This window comes from Periophthalmus magnuspinnatus, chromosome 20 (genome assembly GCF_009829125.3).
Source record: "Periophthalmus magnuspinnatus isolate fPerMag1 chromosome 20, fPerMag1.2.pri, whole genome shotgun sequence".
Lineage (NCBI taxonomy): Eukaryota > Metazoa > Chordata > Actinopteri > Gobiiformes > Gobiidae > Periophthalmus > Periophthalmus magnuspinnatus.
In genome coordinates this window covers 5386682-5414629 of record NC_047145.1, presented here as the reverse complement: position 1 = coordinate 5414629, position 27948 = coordinate 5386682, and the positions used below count along the sequence as shown (strand labels likewise).

Below are 27948 nucleotides of genomic sequence, written 5' to 3'. Positions count from 1 at the left end.
GAGCTGCAGGAAATACTTATTTATGAAAAATGAAAACCAGAATATGGCTTATATAGAGAAAGTTTCAACAGACAAGACAATAGAAAAGAAAAGGTAAAGGAGCTATTGAAAAAGTTCATTAGCAATGATTGTAATTGGTAATGGAACTGTCCATGGTGCTGAAATCTTGCAGCTGCCATTTACTTTTAGTTCAGAACAAGGGCTGAAATGATCCAAATAAAAACACAGTGAAGCACTTCCTGTATTACAACATGACATCACAAGGTGGGACAGAGTGTTTTTGAGAGTAAAACTCAGCCTAAATATTCAGAATTTATTTGTTAAACATATGTAAACACAACTCCAGGTCTGTTTGTGATAAGGAAACCACATTATAACACAGATCAGAAAACAGCATAATATAGGTCCTTTAAAGTTGCTATACAAATTATAGCACAATTTACATGTTTTAATACACGTTTTAATAGGATGGAACTATCTCTATTTCATGATATTTAGAGAATGATAAAAACTGTCTGTCTAGTCTGTCCTTGGTAGTTACTTCTTTATGGTTTTCATACAACAAGCAAATGTCTTTTACAATGTGTAGGCACTTTTATTCATTCACTTCAATCGATTTGTCTTCGCAAATAGCTGCATTTACACTACACTGCGCACACTAAAATACATTTTCCTGAACTATTCACCTCATTGTGAAAGTTGCCATGGGCGCTGAGTTGTATTATTTTGCATGGGGCTGCCGATCTCAATAGAAAATAAGTTCTAGAGGGACTACAAAACTGTTTTAAAGCCTCCCAGATAATCGCTGCAGTGTTGACGTGTTGTTGCACATGAACATTGAACATTTTACACAATCCAACCTATTTTATATCAGATTTTAACAGTAAAACTTTTCTCAAACTCTGCATTGAAATGAATGGGATTCCCGCCTAATTTAATAACAATAATTGGGATTTGAACTGTCCGTGGTGCTGAAATCATAACAGTTTTCGTCTCGCCGTCTCTCTACAGTGTGAGCGCAGGAGGCTTGCACTCGAGCAGAGGAGATAGGCTTATGTGAGGACTACAATATGAAGGATTGTGTTTGTCATCTCCCAAGGCCCCCTGCTGTTTGGCTGCGGTACACTTCACACACTGCATAATAAGAGCAGCTAGAGCCAGTCCAGTCCAGTTTATCTGATGGCTTCATTTCTGCAACTTTAAAATGAAAAACTCTGATGTCTATGATAATGAACTGCATGGATTTGGGTTATGCAGCAGAGGGCACATCCAAAACTGTACATATTATTTTTGCTGTGTAGTCAGTGAAGGTCCATGGAGATAGATATGTTTAAATGAATATCGTCCTGTGGAAGTTACATAGTCACACAATAATTTAGGAATTATAGAGGTGTTCATATACTAATCAGTGCATTATCTTTGTAGACATATATACTGGAAGCAAGTTAGGTTAAGTGTTCTGCCCAAGTACACCATATCTTTGTCTGTGGGAGCTGGTATCACATTGACAACCTTTGGGTCAGTGAATCAGACACTCAACTGATGATGTTTATGTTGGGAACGGGATTCGAACCGCTAACCTTCAGATCAGTGGACAAACACTCTACCAACTGAGTTACTGATGCCCCTAGACATTTGTCAAATTTGTTTATTTTAATGGGAGGTGTAATTTTCAATAATAAATTACATTTTTACAACTTTGAGGTCAATTCTATAAAACATACAAACTTTCAGAAGAAAACTAAAATACAAGCAATTTTACATATAAAGGTGTATAATTATAAATACAGGGAAATATAACTATAAATGTGTATTCTCCAAAAGGTCTTGCCTCACACTCTAACATACATGGTAATAATGCTTAACTAACATTATTCTGTGTTGAAAATCGCATTTTTCTGCATTTTCTGTAAAAAGAATGTTTGAATAGAACTATGATGAAACTGGTGTCGACTATAAAGCCACTTTCTTAAAAGCAAAATCAAGTTTGAGATTTTAGTATCATGACATGTTACTGTAAGTCTTGATGTACTTAAAGGGACAGTACATAACTTCTGGAGGTGACATGTCAGCTGCATGATTCCATGGAAACTGAAAGTTAAAGCCATACTTTGGAACATTCTTCATGGAGATAGGCATGTTTAATATAATACTATCAAATATTATAGCCAAAGGAACAACATTTCAATGCTGGAAACAAGCCAAACGAGACCCTATCCCAGGCCAGGACAGATCTGTGGAGATGCAAGCCCACTCAGCGTAAGGAGTGCAGTCCAATAAACAAAACAAACAGGATTTTGTTTTAGTGTATCCTTTGACCAAAAAAAGCTACACATTGTGACTTTTGAAATTTAGATTTACACTGAATTACTACAGATACAAAACAACATTTACCAAATATAAACGGTGCGACATTTATGTCTGGAGCAGGATTTGAACTGCTAACCTTCAGATCAGAGGACTCTGCCATCGGAGCAGTTATTCTAAATGTCATGATAACATTTGTAATCACTTTCAATTATTTCTTTTGAACTATTCATACTCAACCTATTCTCACTTTTAACATGTAGTTTATGCATACGATGGCACTGCTCTACACATCCTGTACAACAACTTCACTAGTGTATTTTAGACTTACTTTACACACAAAAATAAATATCAAATCTCACACTGAATTACTATGCATAATATAAATTTACCTAATGTTTACGCTTTACTGACTGAAATAAAGTCATAAATATAATGGCCATATTTATTTAAGTTATAATTTCACTTCTTTCCTCTTCATTCACACCAAACTATTCTCACTTTTAACAGTCTCGTATGGAATCTATGCCACAGCTCCATACATCCTCGTTTATTCTATACCTCAGTATTAAAACCCTCTTATTACTCTCCCCACATCTGAGCTCATTTTAGCCCCGCCTCCTGACAGCTCCAGTGAATATAAATGCCTTATTAATCTGCTTCTGTCGGAACAAATGCCCACCTCAAAATGGCCACCGCTCGGACTCTCTCTCTCTCCCTCGTACTTATTTATCTCCTCGGAGGAAATGGGAAGTCTGTCAGGGCCTTTGAGTGCACGGTTATGAGGCAGGAGGAGGATCATATAGGCACAATATAAGGATGCTAGACCACTGATTACATATATACCTCCAGTCTTGAGTGAGATGCATTGTGGGTAGTATGACCATTGACTGCTGGTGTCTCCACTGTTCTAACACACTGAGTATTTGTATTCATGCAATTATAAGAGACTCTGAGGATGGAGCAAAATGCCACTTACACCTACAAAGACTTTTCATAAATATTGAATGTATTTTCAGCTCCGTGAGGGTCCGTGAGGGGGAGGACATCGGGGAAAGTGTGTGGACAAATAGGAACCCACTGCTGTGACTGTGATTAAGGATGGGTCAAATGCAGAGGACATACTTCCATATATAAGGGTGCCATCATCTCACCGTAATTACAAAGAAAGAATGAAATATTAAGACTTATTTTCCCTTCTTTCCCAGAACATTTCATGCCTCTTTGGTCACCACTCTTCCATGGCCTCAGCCTCCTGCAGAGAGTCCCAGCTGCCATCTTAGATTTTAATTAGGCTTTAATTACATCTACACTATATTGTTAAGATGTGAAATATAGACTTGCCCAGACATGGTTTTCAACGTAAAAAAATCTGTCTTTACTGTTTAGCAGGTTTAAGATAATGAAGAACACGGTTTTTATACGTGTTTATGAATATGGCCCATACCAAACTTAAAGGGCCTATGTATTCACAAAGCCTATTTTTGTCTAATAATAAGGAGGTGTGCTGTCAGCATGCTAGTTGTTGTTAGCATTATCGTGATAGCAAAACTCCACTCTGGTCTCTGAGAATTGTGAAAAGTGCTTATAGACTCATTGTGGTGAATAATTAGGATGCTCTGAATGCATAAAGTACAGTAAATGAGGAGTAACTTTGGACAACCGCAAACCGTTTAAAATGAACGTTTAAAATGAACTAGTTTGTGTTGTGTGTAGTTAGTGTTTTTCACGTTTTTAAGAGAATAAAAAGTAAAGCGCCTTTAATAAATACTTTCTCTAAGTTGATCAAATGCAAATATTTGGATTTGAAGTTAATATCTATTATAATCTATATCCAGAATTGTTCCTGTGCTATTGATATTTTGCAATGACATCACGCTTGGGGTGGTCTACATGTATGTCTATGGCAGAATGTTCAGTAGTTACCATGGTGACACAGTGCAAAGACAATAGCATTTTAAGATTGTCTGAAATTCAAGAAACAATACGAGTTATTTAACTTTAACTTTAACTTACCTTTTTTTTCTTTGCTACATAACTAACATTTCTTACTTGATATATTTGATGTTTTCTGTATGTATCTCCATCCATCCATTTTCTTCCACTTATCCAGGGCTGGGTCACGGGGGCATTAGTCTAAGCAGGGACTCCCAGACTTCCCTCACCCCAGACTTGTCCTCCAGCTCCTCCAGTGGGACCCCAAGGCATTCCCAGGCCAGCCCAGAGACGTAGTCCCTTCAGTGTGTCCTGGGTCATCCCCGGGGCTGTCCAGGAGGCATCCTGAACAGATGCTTGAACCACCTCAGCTGGCTCCTCTTGACGTGTCGACTCCGAGCTCCTCCTGTGTGACTGAGCTGCTCATCCTATCTCTAAGGGAGCGCCCAGCCACCGATTTGTCCTGTATGTTGGTCTGTATTTATCTAAAATGCAGAAAGAAAATAAATAAAATTTAAAAAAAAACTTTGAATGAGAGGATGTGTCCAAACTTTTGACTGGTTATATGTAAAATTGTCATTTGCCAGTTATGAGCAGTCAGTGAGTCACAGTTCCAATATGGCAAGCAATTATTCTAATCTCATTATATTATACCACGCATCGTGTGCATTTGCCCTGCAGGTTACTTCTGCTGTGAGCTTATATGCTTTATAGAAATCATAGGTGACCATTTTGAGCTTCTTAAAGGGGCGCTCAAGGGGCTGGAGTCATGCAGAGTCCAGTGTGCGGCTAATTGTGTCAAAAGGACTTTAAGAGCCTTTACATGTGTTGCTATGGGAACAGGGATCACAAGTGCAGCAGGTGTTTAGTGGTTTATTAAGAGATTTTTCAAGGTAGTAGGTTTGACATAAAATATCGCGAAATCAAATACTAATCAGCACTAAACTAAAATTTGTATCGAAACTAGATAGTGATTTGAGAGAAGTATAAAAGGAGCAAAAGAGAGACTAAGAAGGAGAAAGAGGGAGATAGAAAGATAGACGAAAGAGTGATTGAGTTGTTAGTTAAAGATAGGAGAGGGCGGGAGAGAAGGGGAGAAGAGGAATATAGGAGTGAGAAAAGAGGGGCAGACAGAGAGAGAGAAAGGTGAGAGAGGTGATGATCACAAGGAAAGACAGATAAGGAGCAAAATAAGGAGGAAAGGAGAGAAAAGATAAAGACAAGCAAAAGAGAGCAAGAGGGTGAAGTAAATCGTATAGAGACATGGTGGAAGAGAGGAAAGTGATAAAGAAAGGGAAAAAATAGGTGGGGAGGGGAAGAGCGAGAGACAGAGAAAGTACAGAGAGAGAAAGAGGGAGAGAAAGAGCAATCGCACCTGTCACACTGAAGGATTGTGTCAGTTGATGTTGATGGAGGAGCATTTTACCGCACCAACATGGCAACACAACAATCAGAGAAGAGAACAGACAGAGCGCTTATGACCAGAATACATCTCCACTTTTCCACTCAGCGCTTCAAGTTAGCTGTATAGAGGTTATACAGTGACATCATTTTATGTGAAAAATACCCCTCAACATTGTGACTGAGTGGCACTGAGGCAGAACTATGGGCAGCACTACAAACAAAATGTGTTTCTTTGCTTTTTATTGCCTCATTTTGGTCTGTGGAGCTGTTGTTTTTTGCTCCAAATTAATCATTTCCACAACACACGGACTCAGAGTACCTTAGTTGCCAGGTACAAACTCAGAGTTGTAGGTTTTTATATTTTGTTTTTAAACTGTAGCAGCTCTTTCACATTTTACATATGTTCTGAGCTTTTACAGGAGAAAACATCACGACTCACCTTTGTCTCTCACTAATAAAGCTCAAAAGGCTGTGATGTCCTTTACATTCAGTAACCTCTATAGGGCCTCATAAGATCCAACTGCACTGTGGCCCAAAACAAGAGCATGTCTGGAATAAAGTGATGTCTTGAAGATGGAGGCTCCTGTCGTAATTCCTGTACAGTGTAAATAAAGTATTGTGTTACTGTAATGTGCTGCTGTAGTGTAAAAGCAGAAATGTGACTTGGGACTTGATACTTGATAAGTGCCCAGATGTTTATGTGTGCTAATGCTGTGCTAAACAATTGGTGAGAGCTATAGCAACGAATGTGGTAGATATAAATACCTACTTGCTCCTGTCACCCCAGCTAGAATGTAAATACTGCCCTGGAGGAATGCATGTATGCATGTTTGTTTTGAAACTAGGCATGGGACAGTACTGGAATATTGTGTCACGATTATCATGGTGAAAATAATTGGGATTAATAATATCATAATAATGATTAAAGCTGACAACTTTGTTCTAGCAGAGGACATAATGGATAAGCAGGGCCATCAACAGAAATTTGGGGGGCCAGGGTGAGAAACCTCACATGGGCCCCCTTCAATATAAATGACCACTGACTCCTCTGTGGATAAATATCTATTTTCTGCACATTCGGGTGATACAGTGGAGATTATCACAATTATATAAAATGTCCCATGAATGATTACGGTTTACCCTTTTTATAACGATAAACTATATTATTGTTTATTGTCCAGTTCCTACTTGAAGCTAATGCTAACTGAAATGAAAATGAACTAGGGATATTAAAATTGTTCTACAGTCTGATTGATTTTGCACAGAAAAACAATCAACTTGTCATTAGATTTATTTTCATTATGTTTATGTTGTGAAACTTAGATTAGGTTAGCATTAGCATTAGCTTTGGGGCACAAATATCTACTTTTATAAACACAGAAGCTTCCTCGGATGCAGCATTTACATCGCCATAAAGGCCTTAACATGCCGTCTGTGACCATCCATCTGTAACTTGCTGTCCACCGTGTGATATGTAAATATCAATTTATTTTAGCAAGAATCAGCTAAATCCTCATAGAGAATGAATGGTGTGGGAAGAGCGGCTCCGCACTTTTCTTGAGTAGATTTTATGATTCACATTAACATTAACAAGATTCATGTGGACAAAATGCCTACACTATTTTAAAAAAGCGCACATATGCACTCTAGCTAGCTCACTGTGTCTAAAAGAAATACACAGAATTAACAATCTATTAAAATTTGAATTAATTAAAGACTATACTTCAGTTTGTGGTGTTTTTAAATATTTATTATGCCTCAAAATTAGCACGTTAGCATTGAGACACAAACATCTCTCTTTCTAAACACAGAAGTGTCCTCTGCTGAAGTATTCCTTTTATTTGTGTAGTTTTGAACACGTTGTCAGTGGCATCTACCCGTAGCTCTCTATCTACTTCCTGATCTTTAAACATTATTCATTTTAGCCCGACTTGAACAAAACCTCATAGAGATAAAACTGGACAGGAAGTAGTGGCACTAACAGTGGGGATGCCAAGCGCTATTGTGCACAGAGACTATTAATTTATAAAAAATAAATAAGAAATTTTAAAAAAGAAAAGAAAAGAAAAAACACTCAGATTGCCATTTTTTCATTACTCTTAAACCAGAAATGTGTCAGGCCATCCCATAAGTAATAGTGTTTTTAATAAGAAGTTGCATTCATATAAGGCCCTCGCATAAACCTATACTTTTCTACTCTCCAGCTCAACTGTAAACGTGCTTTAAGCTGCTGTGAAACACTCAGCCCATAACAATAGTCTTTCTCTCAAATGCCACGACTGAATTCAAACAGGAACAATAACCTTTAAAGGATCCCTTCTCTTTACCTGTTTCCTTCACAATGAACCTCCATATTTCATGGTCACGGTGTCAGTGGATGTGCAGTTATACGGGGAGTGCGGGGGGGAGGCAGATGTTGTTGTCTCACTTCTCTCTCCTCAGTATGCAGACAGCTACTCTCCTTAAACTGCATTAGTGGGGTTATTATTCAATCTTAAAGTGCCTATGACAGGTTGGACTACTCATACTAAAACACACTTCATTATATTTAAGATTTTTGCAGAAACATCCACACTCGTTTTCCCAATTTGGCCATTTTTGTTAGGTTTAAAATGTTACTTCCTGGTTGGACATTGTGACATCACACTATAGGGAAATCCATAATGGTTACCTGGCAGAAGTTTATGATATACATAGAAATTATTATCTGACAAATATAAGAAAACGCTTTTTTTTTTGTTGAAATTGCGCTTAAAATGTAAATTGTGCCAAACTTTTGAACAGAATTCTCCTTACTGTGATGTTATAAGTGTTTTAGAACTCTCTTCTTGTAATTTTCAACATATTTTTCAACTTTTCTACTCAAATTGCTTCTTGATTGTTGTGAAACGACCCTCTATATTTACAACAGGTTTTATCTCATCAAATTAAATTAAGAATCATAAAAATCTGTCACTTTAAAGAAGACATATTGTGCTTGTGTCTGCTGTATAGTTATAATCTGACACCCGTGAATCTTTGTGTTATAATTTGCACATTTTAAATTGCAATATTGATCTAAAACAACTTAATAAAAGAAAACTGTGGTGTCCAAAAGGAGCTGATGTTGCGATGCTGCAGAAACCCACGTTTAGTACCGATTAAGAAAATAAAACTGACAAATGAAGTAAGTACGTCACAGTGGGCGTATGCTGGTGGCGGTGAAAACAGAGATTGATCGGCAAAATGGTGTCTTGAAAATAAGCGATAAAAGATTGTTCAAAGATGCACCAATCACTCCAAATACAACTCCAGGTGAGTAAACGGTGAGAGGAAAAAACATGATTAAAAACTCTGAAAAGTCAGTTTTGCAGAATAAGCCTGCTTTAATGCCCAGTCATTATTAAAATCAGGTAAGTCTCAGTTGATATGAAGAGCTGTTTTGGCTAAAGCCGATGTCCCGTGGAAATGGTGACTCAGCGGTGGAGGGGGGTAGAGGGGCGGGGGGGTCCCAGAAGGTGGAGTGAAGTGAAGTGAGGATTCCGAATCATTATCAATGTAACGTGGGTCTTTACTGCCCTCTAGAGGACGATCTGGGGAAGTGCAATCCTGCTGACTAATCCAGAGGTACTTTTTTACAGCAACTTTTATTACCTTTTCATTATCACAGGGGAAATCTATTCAAAGACCATTGTTTAAGGACAAAATATTGTACTCAAATCTGCTGTGGTTGTGTAAAACTTTACTTTTTACTTTTAAAAATTGGACTGCTTCTTAGGTGCTTTGGTATAAAGCAGTGGTTCCCAGCCTTTTTTGCCTTGAGTACCCCCTAACCATTGTCTTTTGCTCTGAGTATGCCTTACATAGTGTACTGGTGCATATGTAGTTAATATTAAGAGTTTACTAGCATATTGTCAATTATATTTTCTTGGTTTAATGATATTTATGCAAAAATGATCCTACATAATTGCTATTTATTGATTAAGGGTGTAAAAAGTACTAAAAAGAACTATTTATATTGAAATACTATAGTAATTCCACCCTGCTTTTAAATCTTGTTGCATTCCATGTACATTCTGATCAGTGCTCACGTAACCCCAGGTACTAACTAACTATCTGCTACGCATATTCACCTATCTTTAAGTAAGTCTGGTTACGTAAGTGATCTGTGTATAAGTAGGGCAATAGGATAACTACAATGCATAGTTTGTCCAGGGTCTATACTTGCTCCTATATTGCACAAAATTAACTCTTGTGAGCTTTAAGCCATGTTATAATGTTGTTACCTCCTCAAAATCAGACCTGGAGTTGTGTTTTGGTTCATTCACACATGCTTAAGTAATCCTGCATTATTAAACTGTCTACATCCCCAAAGCTCAAAATGCTCTCTTCCACCTTGTAATGTCATGAAGCAGCAGTTATCAAGTTAACAGTTACTCCTTACCTTTTGTTCAGAAGAGATTGACAATTCCAGGTCTAAAATCATCCAAATAACTAGTGAAGGTGCAGATTTTAAAAACACGGTGGAGCACTTCCTGTATTACCATATGGCATCATGAGGCGGAACAGAGTAGTTTTCTTTTTGAGAGAGAAGATAAGCCTACATGTGCAGGGTCAGTGTGTTATTAAACATGTATGAATGAAACGAACCACAACTCCGGGAATGTTTTTGACGAGGAAACAAGATTATAACATAGATCAGGAAAAAGCCTAATATGGGCCTTTTCAGATTTTAACCAAACCAATCAGAGCTCCTTCCTCCTGTCTTCTCAGCTCAGTAGCTTAAACATCTCTGTCTGTGTGCATGTTACACCACAGAGCCCTCTCCATATGGCTCCTCACTGCACCAATTCATCTTTCTTTCTTTTTTTTTTTCCATCTCCTCAGCCTCCTCCTTATCACAACACCAAATATGCAGTATGCAGTAGCAGCAGTAGAGGTGCAAATATTCTGGAAGAGGGAGGGAGAGAGACTGCCCGTGCCCTGCCCTGCAACAAGCCTGCATGGGAGGGCAGGGTTAGACTGAGAGGGAGGTGACTGGGCCCTCATCAAATTACATAACACATTCTGCAGGTTTGATTGAGCATTATGGACAACCACGTGATCAGGACACAGTTTACACACAACACAGCGTCGGCACGTGGTTCGATAACTCACAATTATAACGTTATATTGCTCATTTGGCCTCATTTTGCATTATTTTGGGTGGGCGGGAGTAACAGTCTCGCGCTCGTCCTCTACAGGTGATTGGTAGCGCCCATTGTCCAATCACGACTCGTCTGTAAAGTGGCTTGCTGGCCACTTTGGATCGCTTTGGGTCGCTTTCTCTTCCCCAAAGTATGAAGTTTTCCTTGCAAACTCGGATTTACTTTTCATTTTTGCCATTTTCCATCATATTGACCCTTCACAGCGCGATCGGAACACTCTTGAGTGCCAAAACATTAAGAATCCATCTCATCTGATATGCCTTCTACAGAGATGCTAGCTGGCGTTAGCATGGAGAAAACTGGCTTTATCCACGTCTCCTATCGCACTGCAAACATCAGGTAAGTTGTAATTCACGTACACGCTAGTTCTAGTCCTATTTGTCATTGCTGGGTGGATATTTTCGCTTTTAGATGGAGTACGAGCTAGTTTTGAGGTCGCGAAACTGTTGCCATCTGCCTTGAAAAGTGCTAGCTTGCTTGTGTGGCGTAGGGTCAGTCAGGAAGCTACAGCACCCTCGCAGCTACTTGACTCGTCCCTCTTCCTTAAATAAACACAGCTGTATTAGACAGAAAGAAACAGAGGAGAAGAGGGGTTGAAATTATTTGTAAAACCTCGCCAAAGTTGCCTTGTAATCGCGTTATAATCCGTGCATGCTTGTCGTCTGCCATTTGGTAAATCGGATCGTGTCTGTCTCTTTCTTCTATTTATCTGCGAATGTGCACGACTAGTGTTGCAACTAAACTTGTTCAAGATTAAAACACGTCCCATGGCTTTGAACGAGCAGGTTTGTCATTTTAAATTGGCAGAAAGAAAAACAAACAGAGATTTGTCCATGGTAGTGTGGGTGTGTTGCAATGCATTTCTTGCTTGGGTAATCTAATCTCTTCACACATGACTGCAATGAATGCACAAAAGAGCAACCATAGCATGACTATATAACAAAGAAGGCCTCGTGAATGCTTCTAAATGTTTATTATTGACACATTAGCTTAATTAATTGTATTTAAAAATATTGTGACATGTTTTGCAGGCCTGCATGTACATTATGGGAGACAGAGCTCCCCAATGGATGATAATGATGCCACTCCACATCTGGATCTCATCTCTACAGGGATCTCCTCCCAGACCTAAAGGTTTTTCTATTTCCTTTTTATTATAATTGATTAATAGATGTATTTATGCATATGTTTGAATTAGGAATATACTAAACCTCTATCACTGTTGCTGGCTTCATGTACAGCATTCCTTTGGCCATAGGTGTGACAGAAATACCTTGCTTTTTTTTTTTTTTGGTAGCCAGTATTTGTGTATATGTGGTTTTCTGTACCAGTACCTGAACTGTCTCTTTTCTGTAGCTTTAATAATTAACTAGAATGACAAAAAGAAGTATAATTTTCATAAATTCATTTTTATACCATTGCTTTTAGAACACTCATGTCTTATCAAACATTTGTGTGATAGAATCTAGTAACTTTCTGTAGTGCTCCCCAGCACCCACCTGGCATAAAACTTGTTTTAAAAATAATTTGTACTGGATTTTGGGATCAATGCTATTTTATTTTTATTTGATGCTGTACCTGTACGTTGAAGTGGTACCTGGTGGTACCGTAGAATTATTACAGCGATATTGGCTTCTGCTTTAAGCTTTGCAATCTGCAAATGATAAAAATGTTCAGATTGGAAAAACAGTGATTCTTGACCATAGGGCTGAGGCCCAAAATAGGGCTGTGACCAGGGGCACCACAGGCAGTAGAATATAATACATTGAATATGAGATTTGGCCTCAGGTTACTTTGTACAGAAACTAGTCTAAACTGTAGTTTACATGGCATGATGAGCTATAGATGTCAGTCAGTGTGTTGACTGACACTTCAACATGCCGTAGCTGATGTTGATACTTGATACTTTCTGTTATTATTAGGTGGTAAAATTATTTAGTTACTAAAAAAGTTAAGTATACAATTTATAAGCTTGGAACAATTCATTCACAAGAGGTCTGATTTTTATGTATGGACAGCAACAAAAATGATAATCTTTAAAATATGTCATGAAAATGAACTGCACACTCTACAGCTGTGGCTACTCCTGTATAAAGGATATCCTTGATGGAAGGGATCATATTTTGCGAAAAACAATGTACAGCTAATTATCCCTCTGAATGTGATAAATGTGCATTAAATGTTAGTTGCACTTTCACCGCTTGGTGGCAGTATTTACAAACCAATCAATGAAGGTGTGACTGTTTGATTTGTCTTAATTGAAATTTCACGCGCTGTTCGCCTCGCTGCTTTGTTCAAAGTCCTAGTTTGCTTATTATATTTTAATAAAGAGAAAGTCTTTTATTAAAAATAATATTACTAATGTTGCTCTTGGAAATAATCTGTTAATTTATCCAAATGGTTGATTGCCGCGTTGTAATGGAGTAGGCATTTGATTTGGAATCCTAGCCTAGTTTAATGAATTGATATTTTAAACACATCTTGGAGCTATCTGCAGTTTGTGGTACAGAAGCTTTTCACTAGTTACGGGGACAGTAAACACATATCTTACAGCATGGAGGACGGCCTCAGTGACAATTAATGTATTCTTTATGACTTCTTGACTTATTTTTAGCAGCCTATTAACGCATGAAGACACTACATATGCAGCTGCTATTGCACCAGCTCATGAGTTTTGAGCCATTTTCCGTGTGAAATACATTAGCAGGATAGGCCCATCTATTTTGAACGATTGAAAGAGTATAAATAATTCCTCGTGCGTCAGTGTGAGTCGGGCCTATTAAAAGATGCGAATCCCGAGCCGAAGTTCATCCGCATCCCACTCTCCTCTCTGCATCCGTGCCCCCTCCTCCTGCTGGACCCTCGGGCCTGGGCTCTGCGCATGCGCCTGGAGCTGCGTGGGAATGGCTGGGGCTGTGCGCGAGGGGCCGGGCCGCTAGAGCAGAGCCGAGCGCTGCGTGAGTTTGTAATGTCCGCCATGTTGGCCATGGCGTGTTGAACCGGGGAGAGCAGCGGAGCCTGGGAAAAAAACACACCGACAGAGAGCGACCGAGACCCGGCCTGCGCGGCTCTGTGCGCCGCTACGGACCCGAGCCTTCCGTGAACCGCCCGGCCGACTCCCCGAGACTGCACAGACTCATCCATGAGCACTAGAAGCAGTACTGCTGTTGTTCTTAGCAGACCGAGTAGATTTATGCTGCGGATTTAAAATAAAAATGAGTAAATTGTCGTTTCGGGCGCGGGCTTTGGATGCTAGTAAGCCTCTACCCGTCTTCCGCTGCGAGGATTTGCCTGACCTGCACGAATATGCCTCCATCAACCGGGCAGTGCCGCAGATGCCCACCGGGATGGAGAAGGAGGAGGAATCGGTATGTTTTTCACTGCTCTTACCCGCGGTCGCTCTCTTTGGCGGGGCGTTCATCGCGAGGGGCGCCGCTGTCTTGCCTGCGCAGCCTGTGCAAAATGGCCGCCATGTCTGTTCGCTTGTGCACACGACGGAACTCGACGAAAACGCTATTTAGCTGCTGTGTTTCGCTACGTATGGATTTGTAAGATTATAATAAAGCTATATTGTATTCGTAAGGTGGGTTTGGTGCACTGGTTTGGGTACAGTTTGCGTTCACGGGCACAAAGAAGTCACGTGACCCGTTGTACGCTCCTCCATTTTGTTGACTTTCTTGTAGAAGCGGCCAGGACGTGGTGTGCTTTCCGTGACTAGGGGCCAGGGGGAGACCGCGAGCCCTGGCCGGTTTTGACAGCTCGGGCCGGCGTGTTGACAGCCTCGCCTCGGCCATGTGTTCCGCTGCTTTGCGCTTGCAGCTGTGCCTCGTTAAGAGTGCTATCTATGTGGTGTTTATGGTTAGACTTGTTTGCTATGCGGTGATAATATTGGTTTATAGAGGTTATGCAGATGACATCCTTTGGAACTTCATTAGTGAGTGACAAAGGTGTGAGTGTCAGTGAGGAATAATTGCATTTACTTATGTCAAAGTTCAAAATACATGTAAAATGTGAAAGAGCTGCTACAGTTTAATAACAAATATAGAAGTATGCAACTCTGCTAAATATTTAGTTTGTAGCTGAACATCAAGTAAACAGTATTAGAAAACCAGTTATCAGTTAAACTAAACAACAGGGGCAGTGCAGACTTCAGGCACATTTATCACTGATACAAACTTTGGATCACACAGCTGAACTGAGCCTTTCTCTCCTTAAATAACATGTTTCTGAGTCATGTGTTGAGGAAACAATTATTTTGGTGCGAAAACAACAGCTCCGCAGACAAAAATTTGGCAATAAAAATCAAAGAAACACATTTTGTTTGTTGTGCTGCCCATAGTTCTGCCTCAGTGCCACTCAGTTGGAATATTGAGGGGCATTTTTCACATAAAATGATGTCACTGTATAACCTCTATTCCCGGAGCAGATGTTATGTTAGTTACTTGTACTATCCAGCGTGCAGCACTTACACATTTGACACATTTCTAAATTGCTGCTTGTGATTCATTGATAGTTGTAAACAAGATGACAAGACATTTGTGGATTATTTAGACGTTAATTATGATGGAGGCATTGCGAAAGGTTTAGCTAAATTACAAATGCAGCAATGTCTTGCAGTGTTTCACATTCATTTGGCCAGAGTATGATGCCACAAATAATTTATATATAAATGTCACATACTGCTGATATTCTGTAATTAATAGTTGTTTTTAACAGTGTTGTTGATTGAATTGTCAAACATACAAAACTAAAGTGTGATTTTGTTATGCTAATGTCTTTTGTAGCTGGTGGTTTTTAGAATAGTCTATGGAGGATAATTTTAGACAATGGGGGCATCACCGTCTCCTCTGTAAATGGGGAAACACTGATAAAGCTCTACAGACTTTACAGATTTCAAAAGTGGTGCTAATAATTAAGCCATAGCCATATACAAGATAGATCCACTTATTCATTTTAGCCTAATTTATCCAGTGTTGTTTATAGTCATTGAATGTGGGAGTTAATATTAGTAGAAAATTTCAGAAGATAAGAATAGTCTGCAGGATATCCTTTTTGCTGTTAAACTAGTAACAACTGTGCCACTAATAAATAATTAGCTGACTTCCTTTTAACAATATTTGCTTCATATATTCATAGATTTGAAGTTCAAACATTTATAATCATGGATTTCAATATTTCATCACCTAAATGCTGTCACTCTAGTTCTAATTCTTAATGTTCTACACTTAAATTATAGGTTCAAACGTAAGACACTAACATTTTCTGCTAAAAATATTTCCTGATGTCTTAAAAGATTTTGGACACAACATTAACTTTACACAAATGTCATTATCGTAGTCCTGGTTGTCTTTTTAATGCGTTATAATTTGCTTTGATTGACCCTAACACAAAGTCTTGAGTTGTTTACTTGTTGTTTTTCTTGCGCTGCTACTACTACCCTACTTAAGCAGCTTATTGCCGCTGGTTGCGGGCTACGTTGCCAGGTTCGGTGTGTCTGCTCCTCCACCTGGCCCGTTTAGCTTGACTTCACAATAACATTATCATCAATGAAGGCGTCCCCCGGTGCCTCAGCAGACGGCAACAGACAGCCCCATGGAGTCAGCAAAAAGCCCTCCTCCTCTTCCTCCCCTCCACTGTACACACACTGGCGCTCTTCGGCATTACATAACGGAGTGACAGGAGAGATAAAGAGGACAGTTTTACTACAAGGCTCTGCTAGCTTTAGCCTCATGACCCACATCCTGTCCGGCTATATGAGGAATTACTACTGACCACATGGACACACTGGGGACTGGCAAACGGAAAATTAGCTGTGTTTTTATTTATAGAGGGGCTGGTACAAAAGCAACAATATTAAGGAATAGAAAAGCATGTTTGCTGTTGATGCCACAGAAAATATTACTTGACTTTGATTTGATATTTTTGAATGTCCAATCCCCATACTTGCTTGAAAAGGATAGTGCAAATATGTAGGGAAAGTTTAGAGTTCCAGATATTGTTATCAGCCCGATATATATATAAAAAAAAAAAAATGCAGCAGATATTTGGCACTGATATATTTTCTGCACTGCTCCAGTCTGCGTGCCCATGTGTCATGCTTCAGATTTCTTTTTGAACAGACTAATGAATGAAGGTATGTATTCATATTCTGGATACAAATATTTTTGTTAGGTTATAGTGAGTTTACCAACTTCTGTGAAATTTATATAAATCTGGCCCTTGCAATGTATTTCAAAAGCTTATAATATTGGTTTTGGCAGCTTGGCCACAGCAGCAGGACAATGTTGGATAGCATTATCAGCTCAAAAAACTCCATATTGGACTATCAGTAAAAATATGATTTGTATTGTCAGAATATTTTTCTCCCTTCTATTCAGCCTTACGTTAAAATCATTTTGCAAATTACATAACATTGCCTTTCTGTTTATATTAAGCATCTTTATTCAATAAAACAACATGATATAAATGGAACTTGAGACAGTCCTAAGGCAGTGAGTTACCAGTGTCTGTCAGAACTGTAGAAGCTACTTGGATGAGCAGCGAAACATTCAGTTGGCTAGTCAAACGATTATTTCTGACAGTATTTACTAATGAAGTGTATTGAGAGATAAGAAATTCCTTATTTTGACATCTCTTGGCATGTGTTTCAGACTCTGCATTGTCTAGATAATGATTGTAATTAAAATCAAAATACAATTGCTGCTATTTTAATACTTGAATAGTCACAATTAGGCTCATTTATAGCAGTAATTACATCTGCAACTATAACAACATGTCTCCACTATTTAAAATGAATATCCTTTGAGATCTGGCTGTAGGCCTAGTTTAGATATATTTTGCTATTATGCAAGTGCTATTGCTTTGCTGCAGTTCATTTTGAGGTAGAACATTTTGTCCTTTAGATTCAGTTGAATGCCAACTCAATTACTGGCTGGTGTAGCTTGTCAAGCATTACAAGGGTCAATGGCACCACTGCATCAGAGTACAGTACAGAAATGGTGTTAAAATAATTATAGCACAATGTTTGGATGATGGATTGCCATATTTTGTTATCTAATAGCATTTGTAGTGAGTAATGCTCCAGTCAAAATGAATGCAGTCTCTGTGAAGGCCTTTTTTCCTCCATTAGAAAATTGCTGGAGTTATCTTAATTTCTAAAATGGCCCGAGGAGAACAGAGACTGCGAAGGCGGTTTGTGCCACAACATAATAAACTGAAGGAGTGCAGCTACTTTACATTTACATTGGACTCTGAAAGGTCTAATCATGAATACACTTATAAACAGATTCTTCAAAGCATATTATAAGTGCGCAATAGAGATTTTGACTTAAGTTTTAAAATAACTATAAGAGCTGAAAAGACTACTTGCGTTTAAGGTGAACTCATTTTCTGACAATAATTGGACTACACTCATACTGAATTGTCATGTATCACCAACACTAAGAGGCTTAGGTTAGGTTAAATCGGTGAAAAGTGAGTAGTTGGCAGAAAGTTTCATTTCTGGACACTTTTAAAGTGTATCAGGTTTCCAATTTGTCCATCTAAACTTGCTGACTGTGGCCCTAACAGCAGGCTCAAAACCCATTATAGAATATATCATGACTCTGACCAAGACACATCTGGGATATGAATATATTTTAGTCAAAATCTGACTAATTTTAGCTCAAATTTTATTTTGAATTCATGTCAAACCACAAAAATGTACAATCGTTTCCCATTTTGTATGAATAAACAGCATTTTAACTAGGGCTGTGTGATTTTGGATTTTTCTGACAACGTATCGCGATTAGATTTGCAAATCGTTTTAAATGGTGATTCAGCTTAGAGTTCACATTTTAAACACGTCCATGAGCAGTAATATCTGAGAGAAGAAACTAATACACACATGTATTTCACAACTGTAATGGTTTAAACTTCAGGCTAAACAATTTTCCCAGGACAGGATTTGGCCTGTCATGATAATTACTGTATCGAGTTATCCTTCAATATATCTTGGAACACTAGACACTTGCTACTAAGAGTTTCATTCTTTCATTCATTTCATTCATATACCTTCATTAACCATACGATACTGTTGGTTTCTGTTCTCTTGCATGAAGATCAGGCGCAGAGGCACAGGAATCATTCTGTAGATTTTTATGGTCTTTTTTAGCAATACAGTTGGATTAAGGGCAGCGTACAGCAAAATTCAAAGCAAAATCAAACTCGGTCTAATAAATTAAGATTAGTGTTTTAAATCCTTCCTGAGTGGGTGTCACACACTCCTGTATGAAAGGAAAACGTGGCCTTGACCAAAATGTAGTCTGTGGTTATGAGAAATTACAACTGGTTGTATAGGAAACAGAACGTTTTGTACCTTTGGAAGAAAGAAATGTATTTGTGTATTTTTGGGGATAATACTACTTTAGGGTTTTTGTGTCAGTGACTTGTGTAGTTTCAGTATTTTTGTTTGTCTAAGCCAGCAGTATATTGGAAAAAAAATGTTACTGTGACAGGCCTAGACAGGATATATATTTTTTAATTTCTAGTGAACATTCTATTACCACAAAAAAACATGCAACCTGATGTGTTACGCTAGGGCTGAAATCAAATGGAAAAGAATCCCATTATTAAAAGATAAATAGAAAATCTAATCACTAATCAAAATCGCAAAGTTCACATTTCAAACCAATTTATACAGAATAATACAAGATATTTTGTTGTTTGAGATGAAAATAATTGCAATTTGCTAGTTGTGTCCATTCAAATTGGGCACTTTTTCAGCCACAGTGTTGTTTACCAGAATAATCCCACATAAATCCCAGATCAGTCGCACATTTGGCACAGATGTTTTCCTTCCTACTGTAAAGACAATATCCCCTCACCTTTGTCTCTATTCAAACGCTGTGTTGACTCATTCAGCAGTCGTCCTTCCCGAGTTCATCAACACTCGTTCAAAACACCTGCTTCAGTTTCCATGGAGACGTATTATTGAAGTCATCGGCTTCTCTAAGCGTTTAATAGGAAAAAACTTTAGGTTTTCACAATCTGCATCTGTGGCCCTGAGGGGGGGATACAAGGACTATCTGCAAATGTGAACTGCTTTTATTGCATGAGGAGATAGGAGGGTAAAGAGCGTGCTATATAAAGGGCACTTCAGCTCATCATTTTACAGTATAATGTCAGGATCAAAGGAATTGAAATCACTCAAACTTGGCCTGCATGATTTGGGGAAAATTATTTAATTATGTTCTTGGTTTTTTTTTTCTTTCTGACAAGCATTGTGATTGCGGTCAGATCTGTGATTTGTCTTTTAATAGGTTAGGATTCTGCTCAAAGTTCACATTTTAAACGCATCCAGAAGAATTGACAAAAAGATTGAAATGTGAACCAACAAGCTAATACAAGTGTCACATTTCAGAACCTGTTTGTACAGATCTAAACTACAGGGTTAGCGGTGTTATACAGAAGACAACAGGATATTTTGTTTTGCTGAGGAAATTATGGTTCTTCAAAAATTGCAGCCTTTGTGATTTGCGAATTGTGTTCTTTTTAATTTGCAGCCCTAATTAAAGGAATTGAAATCACTCAAACTCAGATTAGAATATATCTCTCATTTATTACTTTCATAATTAATGGTTCAAACCAGTGTTAACACCACCCAATCGTAAAACAGTGATAGTGTAGCCTCTGGAGCTCAGTGAAATCTGGAGGTGATAATGAGAAGAATGTGTATGTATCTTCTGTTTGCAGACACCAGTGCAGTTCAGTTGCCAGTGCCACTAAGAGCCCTGGCAACATTTTGGCTTTAGCCTTTGATAAAATAGTATTGTGTAGTTGGACAAGGTTAAGTATTTTTTTTGTTTGTTTTTGTTTCAAGTAAAATAATTTTTGACTAATTTAAAGTGAGTTATTGGCAATTGAACAGATCTAGATTTGTTTTTCCCTCTTTGCTTGACCCCTCAACCGTTCCCACTTGGCATCTTGTCTGAAGCAGTGGACAGAGGATGTGTAGCAGCCAGATACCACCCACCGGATCTTGAGTCAGGAATTTGGTCAGCAGTGCCTTAAGTGGATTAACAGTGTGCATGTGGAAGGTTTTTTTTTGGGGAACCCGTAATAACTCCACACAGAATGACCAAGAACGCTGCCGCTGAAGATCACTGACATTTCCAATAACAGATGGCCGACATGGCAAAAAAATTATGTCGCAATAATTTCATCACAATTCATGAACACTTTGTCTCTTAAAGGCAATGGAAAATAAAATGCATAAATGTAGGTAAATAGCAGTTAACCACTAGCCAGAGAAGTGAGTGAGAGAAAGTGCCACAGAAATAGTGAGTCATAATATGACACATATGGCATACCGCCAGCCCTATTGCCACTGTGAACACTAGTGCGAAGAAAAGTCCCCACAACAAATGTTGACCTTCGAAAAATTTTTGTATCATGTATTGAGTAATACGTAGCTATACTAATAATCTTGACAGACTTGGTCAAAACTACATTTAAAAGCATTATTTTTAACAGGTAAGGCAAGATATGGAGTTGTCATTACTAAAACTAGTATTAAAACTAGATACTCATTTGAGCAGGTATTGATACTAAAGTCATATTCACAGGACAGAAATGAACCTTTCCTCAATAGTTTTAGAATGATCTTGAGCTGTTTCAGAACAAATATAATACCATATAGATTAGTATACGCCCATGGACCACTACGAAACCTACCTGGACCAGATCTACCGGAGGGATTAAACAGTATAAGGCCACATGTTAATGTTGAAAATGAGATTCTATTGTCTAAATAAAGTGTTGGGGTATTCTTTATTATCGTGGTATCGTAATCGGTATTGAGTCTATTCCTTGGTACCAAAATCAAGCTGGAAATTTTAGTATTGTGACCACATTAAATGGCTCATGAGATAAAACAGTTATCAAATATCACATCTTTGTCTCATCATGTAGCCCTACTGCTGTTTGACTTCCTCCGTGTCTCCTCCACATCTCTTCAGTGTTAAGTTTTGCAAGCAGCTCTGGGACTTTCTGCTGTAAAAGTCTTTTTTGTCTCCCTCGTCTCTGGGCGCATTCTCGTGTCAGACGGAGGCCCAGACGAGCGGTGAATTTAAACAAGGTTAGACAGAGCACAGGAGTCAGCGGAGGTCGTGTAGGGTTGCGGCTCGGAGGTACAGACTTTCACTGAACACTGCCCTTGTCTTGATCTACGCTGTAGACCTGTGTTTCTCATTGTGGTACGCGAGCTCCTTCAGGTGGTACTTGGACAGCTCTTCAGTTTGTGCATTTGTCTCTTTTGTAGCTCATTTATCCACTTTTTTGTCCCATTTTTGTTTAGAATTACAGTGGAAGCAGAGTCCACTTTTAGAGCTGGTTTAGCCCTCGATTAGACTGAGAATAATCCTGTTATAGACCTAGTTTAGCCCTAGATAAGGCCTAGAATTGTCCTGGTTTAGTCCTGTTATAGACCTCGTCATGATTTGGTAGTACTCGGAACTATTGGACCACGTCTAGAAACAATGCTTCATTTGATCTGGGATTTAATGTTGCAATGCTAATTAAAACTCATTGATTTTTATAATTAATATTGAAAGACTTTTTGAAGACTTCGACAAGGAACAGTATCTGAAGTATTTGTCACGCTCCAGACCAGAGGATAGGATACAGGATAGAGTTGACAGTGCATTTTAAACAGAAAGAGAAAAGACTGAAATATGAACTCTTACACTTATACAAGTATCTCTTCCATTTCAGAACATGTTTGTAGAAGTGAACAGGGTCAGCAGGTTTTGCATGTTAGACCTGAGAAGAGGTATCGTGTGTGCTCTGAATATTAGATATGCTGTTTTGCACGTTAAAAGACAAAGATTAGATGGTTTATTGAACCAGGTTTGGAATATCTTTTTCGAGTACATATTAAAGGCCCATAACTTATTTTAATTTATGCTACACTAGGCTTGTCACGATAATTACTATATATATATATATATATATATATATATAGACTTCAATCATTCAAGCTATTTTCATAATTATACATACAAACTAAAGTGTTTAATTCTGTGATTTATTTATTGCAGCTCATGATTTATTTATTTTTTCTGAGGGTAATCTTGCTTTAGGTTTATTGCGGCAGTGGCATAAATTAGTTTAATTCTCTGTCATGGTACACTTTCAAGAGTGACAAAGGAGCAAATAGTAGCAGAGATGTGAGAACTATAAGGAAACAACCACATGACCCTACCTCAGAGAGTTGTTTTTGTTTCACGGTGCAATATCACAGTGACAGAAAGGACAGAGTGGGCGGGGCTAAAGGTCAAATGAAAACATACTCCTGGCTCATGGGTTGAAATTGGGTACAAGCCTTTAAAGATTGCAACAAAAGTGTCAATGATCATAAATGTACACACTTGTCCAGAATTGTTACTCTTCAAGCTTGGCTTCTTTGCTAAACTCTCTGTAGCTTATATTAGCGTTGTTAAAAGTATCGAAAAGCAGGTGCTAATGGATATTAAAACTAGTATCGAAACCAGATACTCATTTGAACAAACATCACATTCAAGTATACGGCCACATAGACTAGTGACATAGACATAGCCCATGGACCATTATGAAACCTACTAAAACGACTGGGGGATTACACAGATTTAAGGCCCAAATGGGAATATTTTCCTTATCGAAATTGAGATTGAAATTTTAGTATCATGACAACACTAATCATAATTGTACACACTAACGCAGTGGTGTTACTCTTCAGGCTTTGCTTTTCTGTTTGACCTTTTGAACCCTTCCTCTGGTAAAGTTTCTCCATCTTGTATAGAGGAAGTTGTTTGATGCTTTGCTTCTCAGGGGCAGATGGTTCAAACTGGCCTCACGCTGAGCTCCTTTCATGCCCCAATGACTCCCAGCTCCAATGTGACTGCTTTTTTATCTCTTTCAAAGTAGCCCTCACCACTTCAGAGTCCCTATGTTTACAAGCAGGTCAGATATAATGACAGTAGATGGCCTGTATTTACACACTCGATAAGCTTTGGTTGTTGCCAAGAACTGGGGTGAAGCTACAGCCAAAATACAGCCATATATAATGTAAAGAGTTTGATTTGTATGAGATTTAAATCACTTTATGGCTGTGTTTTTCTGCATTTTTGAGTAATCCTGTATTGTTCTGCAGTCAAGACACAAGTGCTCAAAAATGGCTCTGCCCATTGTTCTTTTTTATCCCCTATACATGTTGGGATAAAAATGTCACGTAGCCATTACTTCTGTGTTTTTATTCTTGGAAAATAATGCTGCAGAGAAATACCACTATGAATAAGCATTGTTTTGAACAGGAAGTCGATGAACCTTTTTCTATTATTAAGCAGTTTTAGATCAATGTTGCCATTTTACAATTTACACAATGTAAAATAATGCTATATGCATGTTAGTCTAATACTAAACCTGAAAAAACACCTTTTAAAGTCAGACTGTCACTTTTTACCCCAAAAATTGATTAAAATGCAAGCATGTCTTTTTATTTGGTATGTTTTAATTGCACTGAAAAACCTTTGTGCCTACTGTGAATGTGTTTGCATCTCTGCAAACCTGACTCTTATTTGAACATTATTTGTTTCCATGGAGATGTTTTTACTTTGGCATTAAACTTGTCTATGTCCATGGAGAATGTTCCATACTGTGGAAGATTGTAGCCAAAGTATGGTTTTAACTTTCTGTTTGTATGGAATCATGCAGATGACACACCACTAGGGCTGGGTATCATTACGAAGTTGCCCATATGATACATACCTCGATACATAGGGCACGACACAATAAGCATCTTGATACAGTGCAATGTTGATTCGAATCAATACAGTATATTTCAAACTGATTCAATGCGAGGCCTTTGGAATACTTTATGATCAACCCCATTTTCCCAACAAATAATTTTTTTTTTTATATCTTCCATTTATTGAAGATGAACATAACAAAGTGCATTTTACCAACTAGAAAAACACATCAGATATTGGCCATCCACAGCTTATGAGCCACATTTACATGTACAGGGACATGTGCAGTTTAATGGCTCTGAAGGATCACAACATTTCTACTAAATCACAACTGTGGTTTAACATAGACTTTTAGTATCACATTTAATATGCAATAAACCTATTTTAATTTGAGTTTCTTTCCTCTAAAAAAAGCCACACAAATGTAGTGCTGTGACAGAATAATTGGCTAAAGTATACAAGAAATACTCTTGTCGATATATCGATGCAGCAGCCACAATATCGATACTGTATCAATAAATGAAATGATACAATATTTCGATTGCACACCCATGTGCAGCACATCTAAACAGTCGCATAATGTTGCTTTAAATCAGACTTATGGAGCGTGTGTGTGCTATATTGCGATAGTTTGACACCTGTGGATCATTGTTATAATTTGGACATTTTAAATCTCAATGTGGATATAAGACAAATTAATAAAAGAAACAATTCTGCTGATTTTCATGTTAGAAAACAGCGGTGCCCAATGGAAGTTGACAGTTGTTATGCTGCCAAATCCTACATCTATCACTGATTTAAAAAAAAATATTTTTAAAATAAAATTGAATGAAGTACGGACCGAGCCGGGGGCATTTGCTGGTGGCATGAGGATTGATCTGTAATATGGCATTTTGAACAGATCTGATTTAAAGATTTCTCAAACATGTAGGAATCACTCCAACTACAATTTTTAGTGAAATGGGGAGAGGAAATGACTATCGTGGTTAAAACTTCTTAAGTTGAATTTGTAGAATAGGTCTGCTTTAAGAGCGTGACGTGAATAGGAGCTTGAAGTACTTCTGAGCAGCAACGTTGTCCCTGTGTTGCATCAACCATCACATATAATGGGACTCTCTAAGACTGGGGGAGGCAGAGTGTGCGAGTGTAAACCAGGTCTGTGCTTCAGAGCCACAATGGGGTTATATAACAAACACAATGGCAGTGTTTTGGTTTGTCACTGACAGTTGGGAAAAGGGATAAGAGCTGACGGCAGTGGCTTATGCAATGTCAAAACTGGTTCATTTGAAGATTTTCAGTTTTGCTAAGACTTGCGTTATTATTGCAAATACAGTTCCTTTGTAATTGTTTCTGTGCTACTGTAGAATACTGTTGAAGAGTTTCATTTTGAAAGTATTCCTATGCTACAGTAAAACATGTGATTTTAACTTTTTTGAGCATTTTGTAGTGCTTTTGTTCGTTTTCGGCTTTTTACTGTAGAATAGTCTTGTGGCTACATACAGTTTAGAAGGAACATAAGATATGCCTTTATTAGTCCCACAGTGCGGAAATTCCAGTATTGCACCGCACAGTTAAAGAACAGAAGGAAAATAGTACATGCAATAAAACAAGATAATAGATAAATAGTTTAAAATAATTTTAAAAATATACTTAAAAATAAACTAAACATAGACTCTAATATAACATCTCCGTAAAGTGTCATTCATCCATATCTATGTGCAATACTTAAGTCACATGTTCAGTGTTAACAGTGTTCAAAAAATGTTTGTCAAAGTAAGGTCAAAAGCAAATCTATGCATCCACAGTTGTTTTGTTCTGTTATGCTTTCCACCTACCACACAATAGATACAATAAAACTCCACTGTCACACATTTTGTATTGGTATTAGTGGAACAAGGGTTTGTGTGTTAAACATGGCAAACATGTGTTAAACATGTGATGAGGAAACAACTTAACAGGGCTCCAGACTAACTTTTTTTCCAGGAGCACTGTAATTCATTAGGTCATAGAGCCTGGGGTGACTGAAATCTTTTAGGAGCACAAGCAGAAAATTTAGGGGCACATGATATAATTTTTTTTTTTTTTTTCTCTAGGCAATATTATAGACCTAATTTTATATGCTTTAATCACATTTAATTGCAGTATAACCAGCTAATAGATGTTTAATGCAGACAGATTTATTTATGAGCAGGAAGAAACAAGTCAACTGTAAAACAGATCTAAGTGAATGCATGTTTGCTATAGATTTGAATAAGAGTTGTCTACATTTCTCATTCCTCTCTCTCTCTCTCTCTCTCTCTCTCTCTCTCTCTCTCTCTCTCTCTCTCTCTCTCTCTCTCTCTCTCTCTCTCGATAGATAGATGGACACACACACACACATCCATCCCTTCTTCCACATTGTGTTCGGAAAGGTTACTGTTTGTAGTCATTTTACTAAAACTCTTTGAACGTGTTATAAAACGCAGTGATTTTAAGTCATGGAGACAGCGATGTCAGGTGTGAGCATCTTTTTATTAGAACAAAAAGGTGGTTGAATTGAGGTCTTGGACAAGTCCTGGACAGATACTAGAGATGTCCTGGGTCACAGTTAGCACAGACCACTGCTGTAGGCACAGGCATACAGACCAAGTCTGAGCGGCCAGAGCTCGGCCTCCTCAGCTGTGGCAGCAGAGGGAAAGAGGAGAGAGAGAAAGGTGTGGATGTGTGTGAATCTGATTGATAAAATGAATGTTTAATGCAAATACTAAAATTGTTCTGACTGAGAAAACTATACTTCTGTGAATTTGTGCAAGTGCTTGAAAATACCTGGGTAAAATCCAGGTATCTGGTGGCAGTCTGGAGCCCTATATAGCCTGTGGATTAAACTCTAATTTATATGTACAAAAGGTATTATCCCACTAAATAGTAAAAGTAAAAATTAGAAAATCATCAAAGCTTGTCATACACACTTTAATGTTGTTTTGCACTGACCTAGTTTAGTCTAACCACTCTGTTCCTGTGCGTCTCTAGGAGCATCACCTCCAGCGAGCCATCTCAGCGCAGCAAGTTTGGGGAGAGAAAAGGGACAACATGGTCATCCCAGTCCCAGAGGCCGAGTGCAACATCCCCCACTACGAGTCCCTGTACCCTGGGGAGTTCAAGATGCCAAAGCAGCTCATCCACATACAGCGTGAGTCACACATACACTACCAGTCTCACATACACTACCAGTCTCACATACACTACCAGTCAAAAGTTTGGAGACACACTCAAATTCAATGTTTTTCTTTGTTTCCTACTTTCTACATTTGATATAAATTCATGAGACATCACACATATGACTCATGTATGGAATTACGTAGTAAGAAGAAACA

General features: G+C 38.2%; 2 protein-coding genes across 4 annotated transcripts in view; both read left to right on the top strand.

Annotated features, from left to right (window-relative positions):
- The window catches only part of LOC117388664 (serine/threonine-protein kinase H1-like), an 80345-nt gene extending 68381 nt beyond the window's left edge, over window positions 1-11964 (top strand). The window contains exon 5 of the mRNA XM_033986252.2: window positions 11864-11964. Coding sequence (XP_033842143.2) covers window positions 11864-11964 — 101 coding nt within the window. The remainder of the gene's footprint in view (window positions 1-11863) is intronic.
- The window catches only part of LOC117388289 (enhancer of polycomb homolog 1-like), a 48589-nt gene continuing 31601 nt past the window's right edge, over window positions 10961-27948 (top strand). For 2 of the 3 annotated variants that reach the window (XM_033985804.2, XM_033985805.2), the window contains exons 1-2: window positions 13723-14200; window positions 27605-27764. In XM_033985804.2, coding sequence (XP_033841695.1) covers window positions 14048-14200; window positions 27605-27764 — 313 coding nt within the window. In that variant the 5' untranslated portion in view covers window positions 13723-14047. Of the gene's footprint in view, window positions 11172-11863; window positions 11967-13722; window positions 14201-27604; window positions 27765-27948 lie in introns of those variants that run through there. The other variant, XM_055230003.1, reaches the window with a different exon arrangement.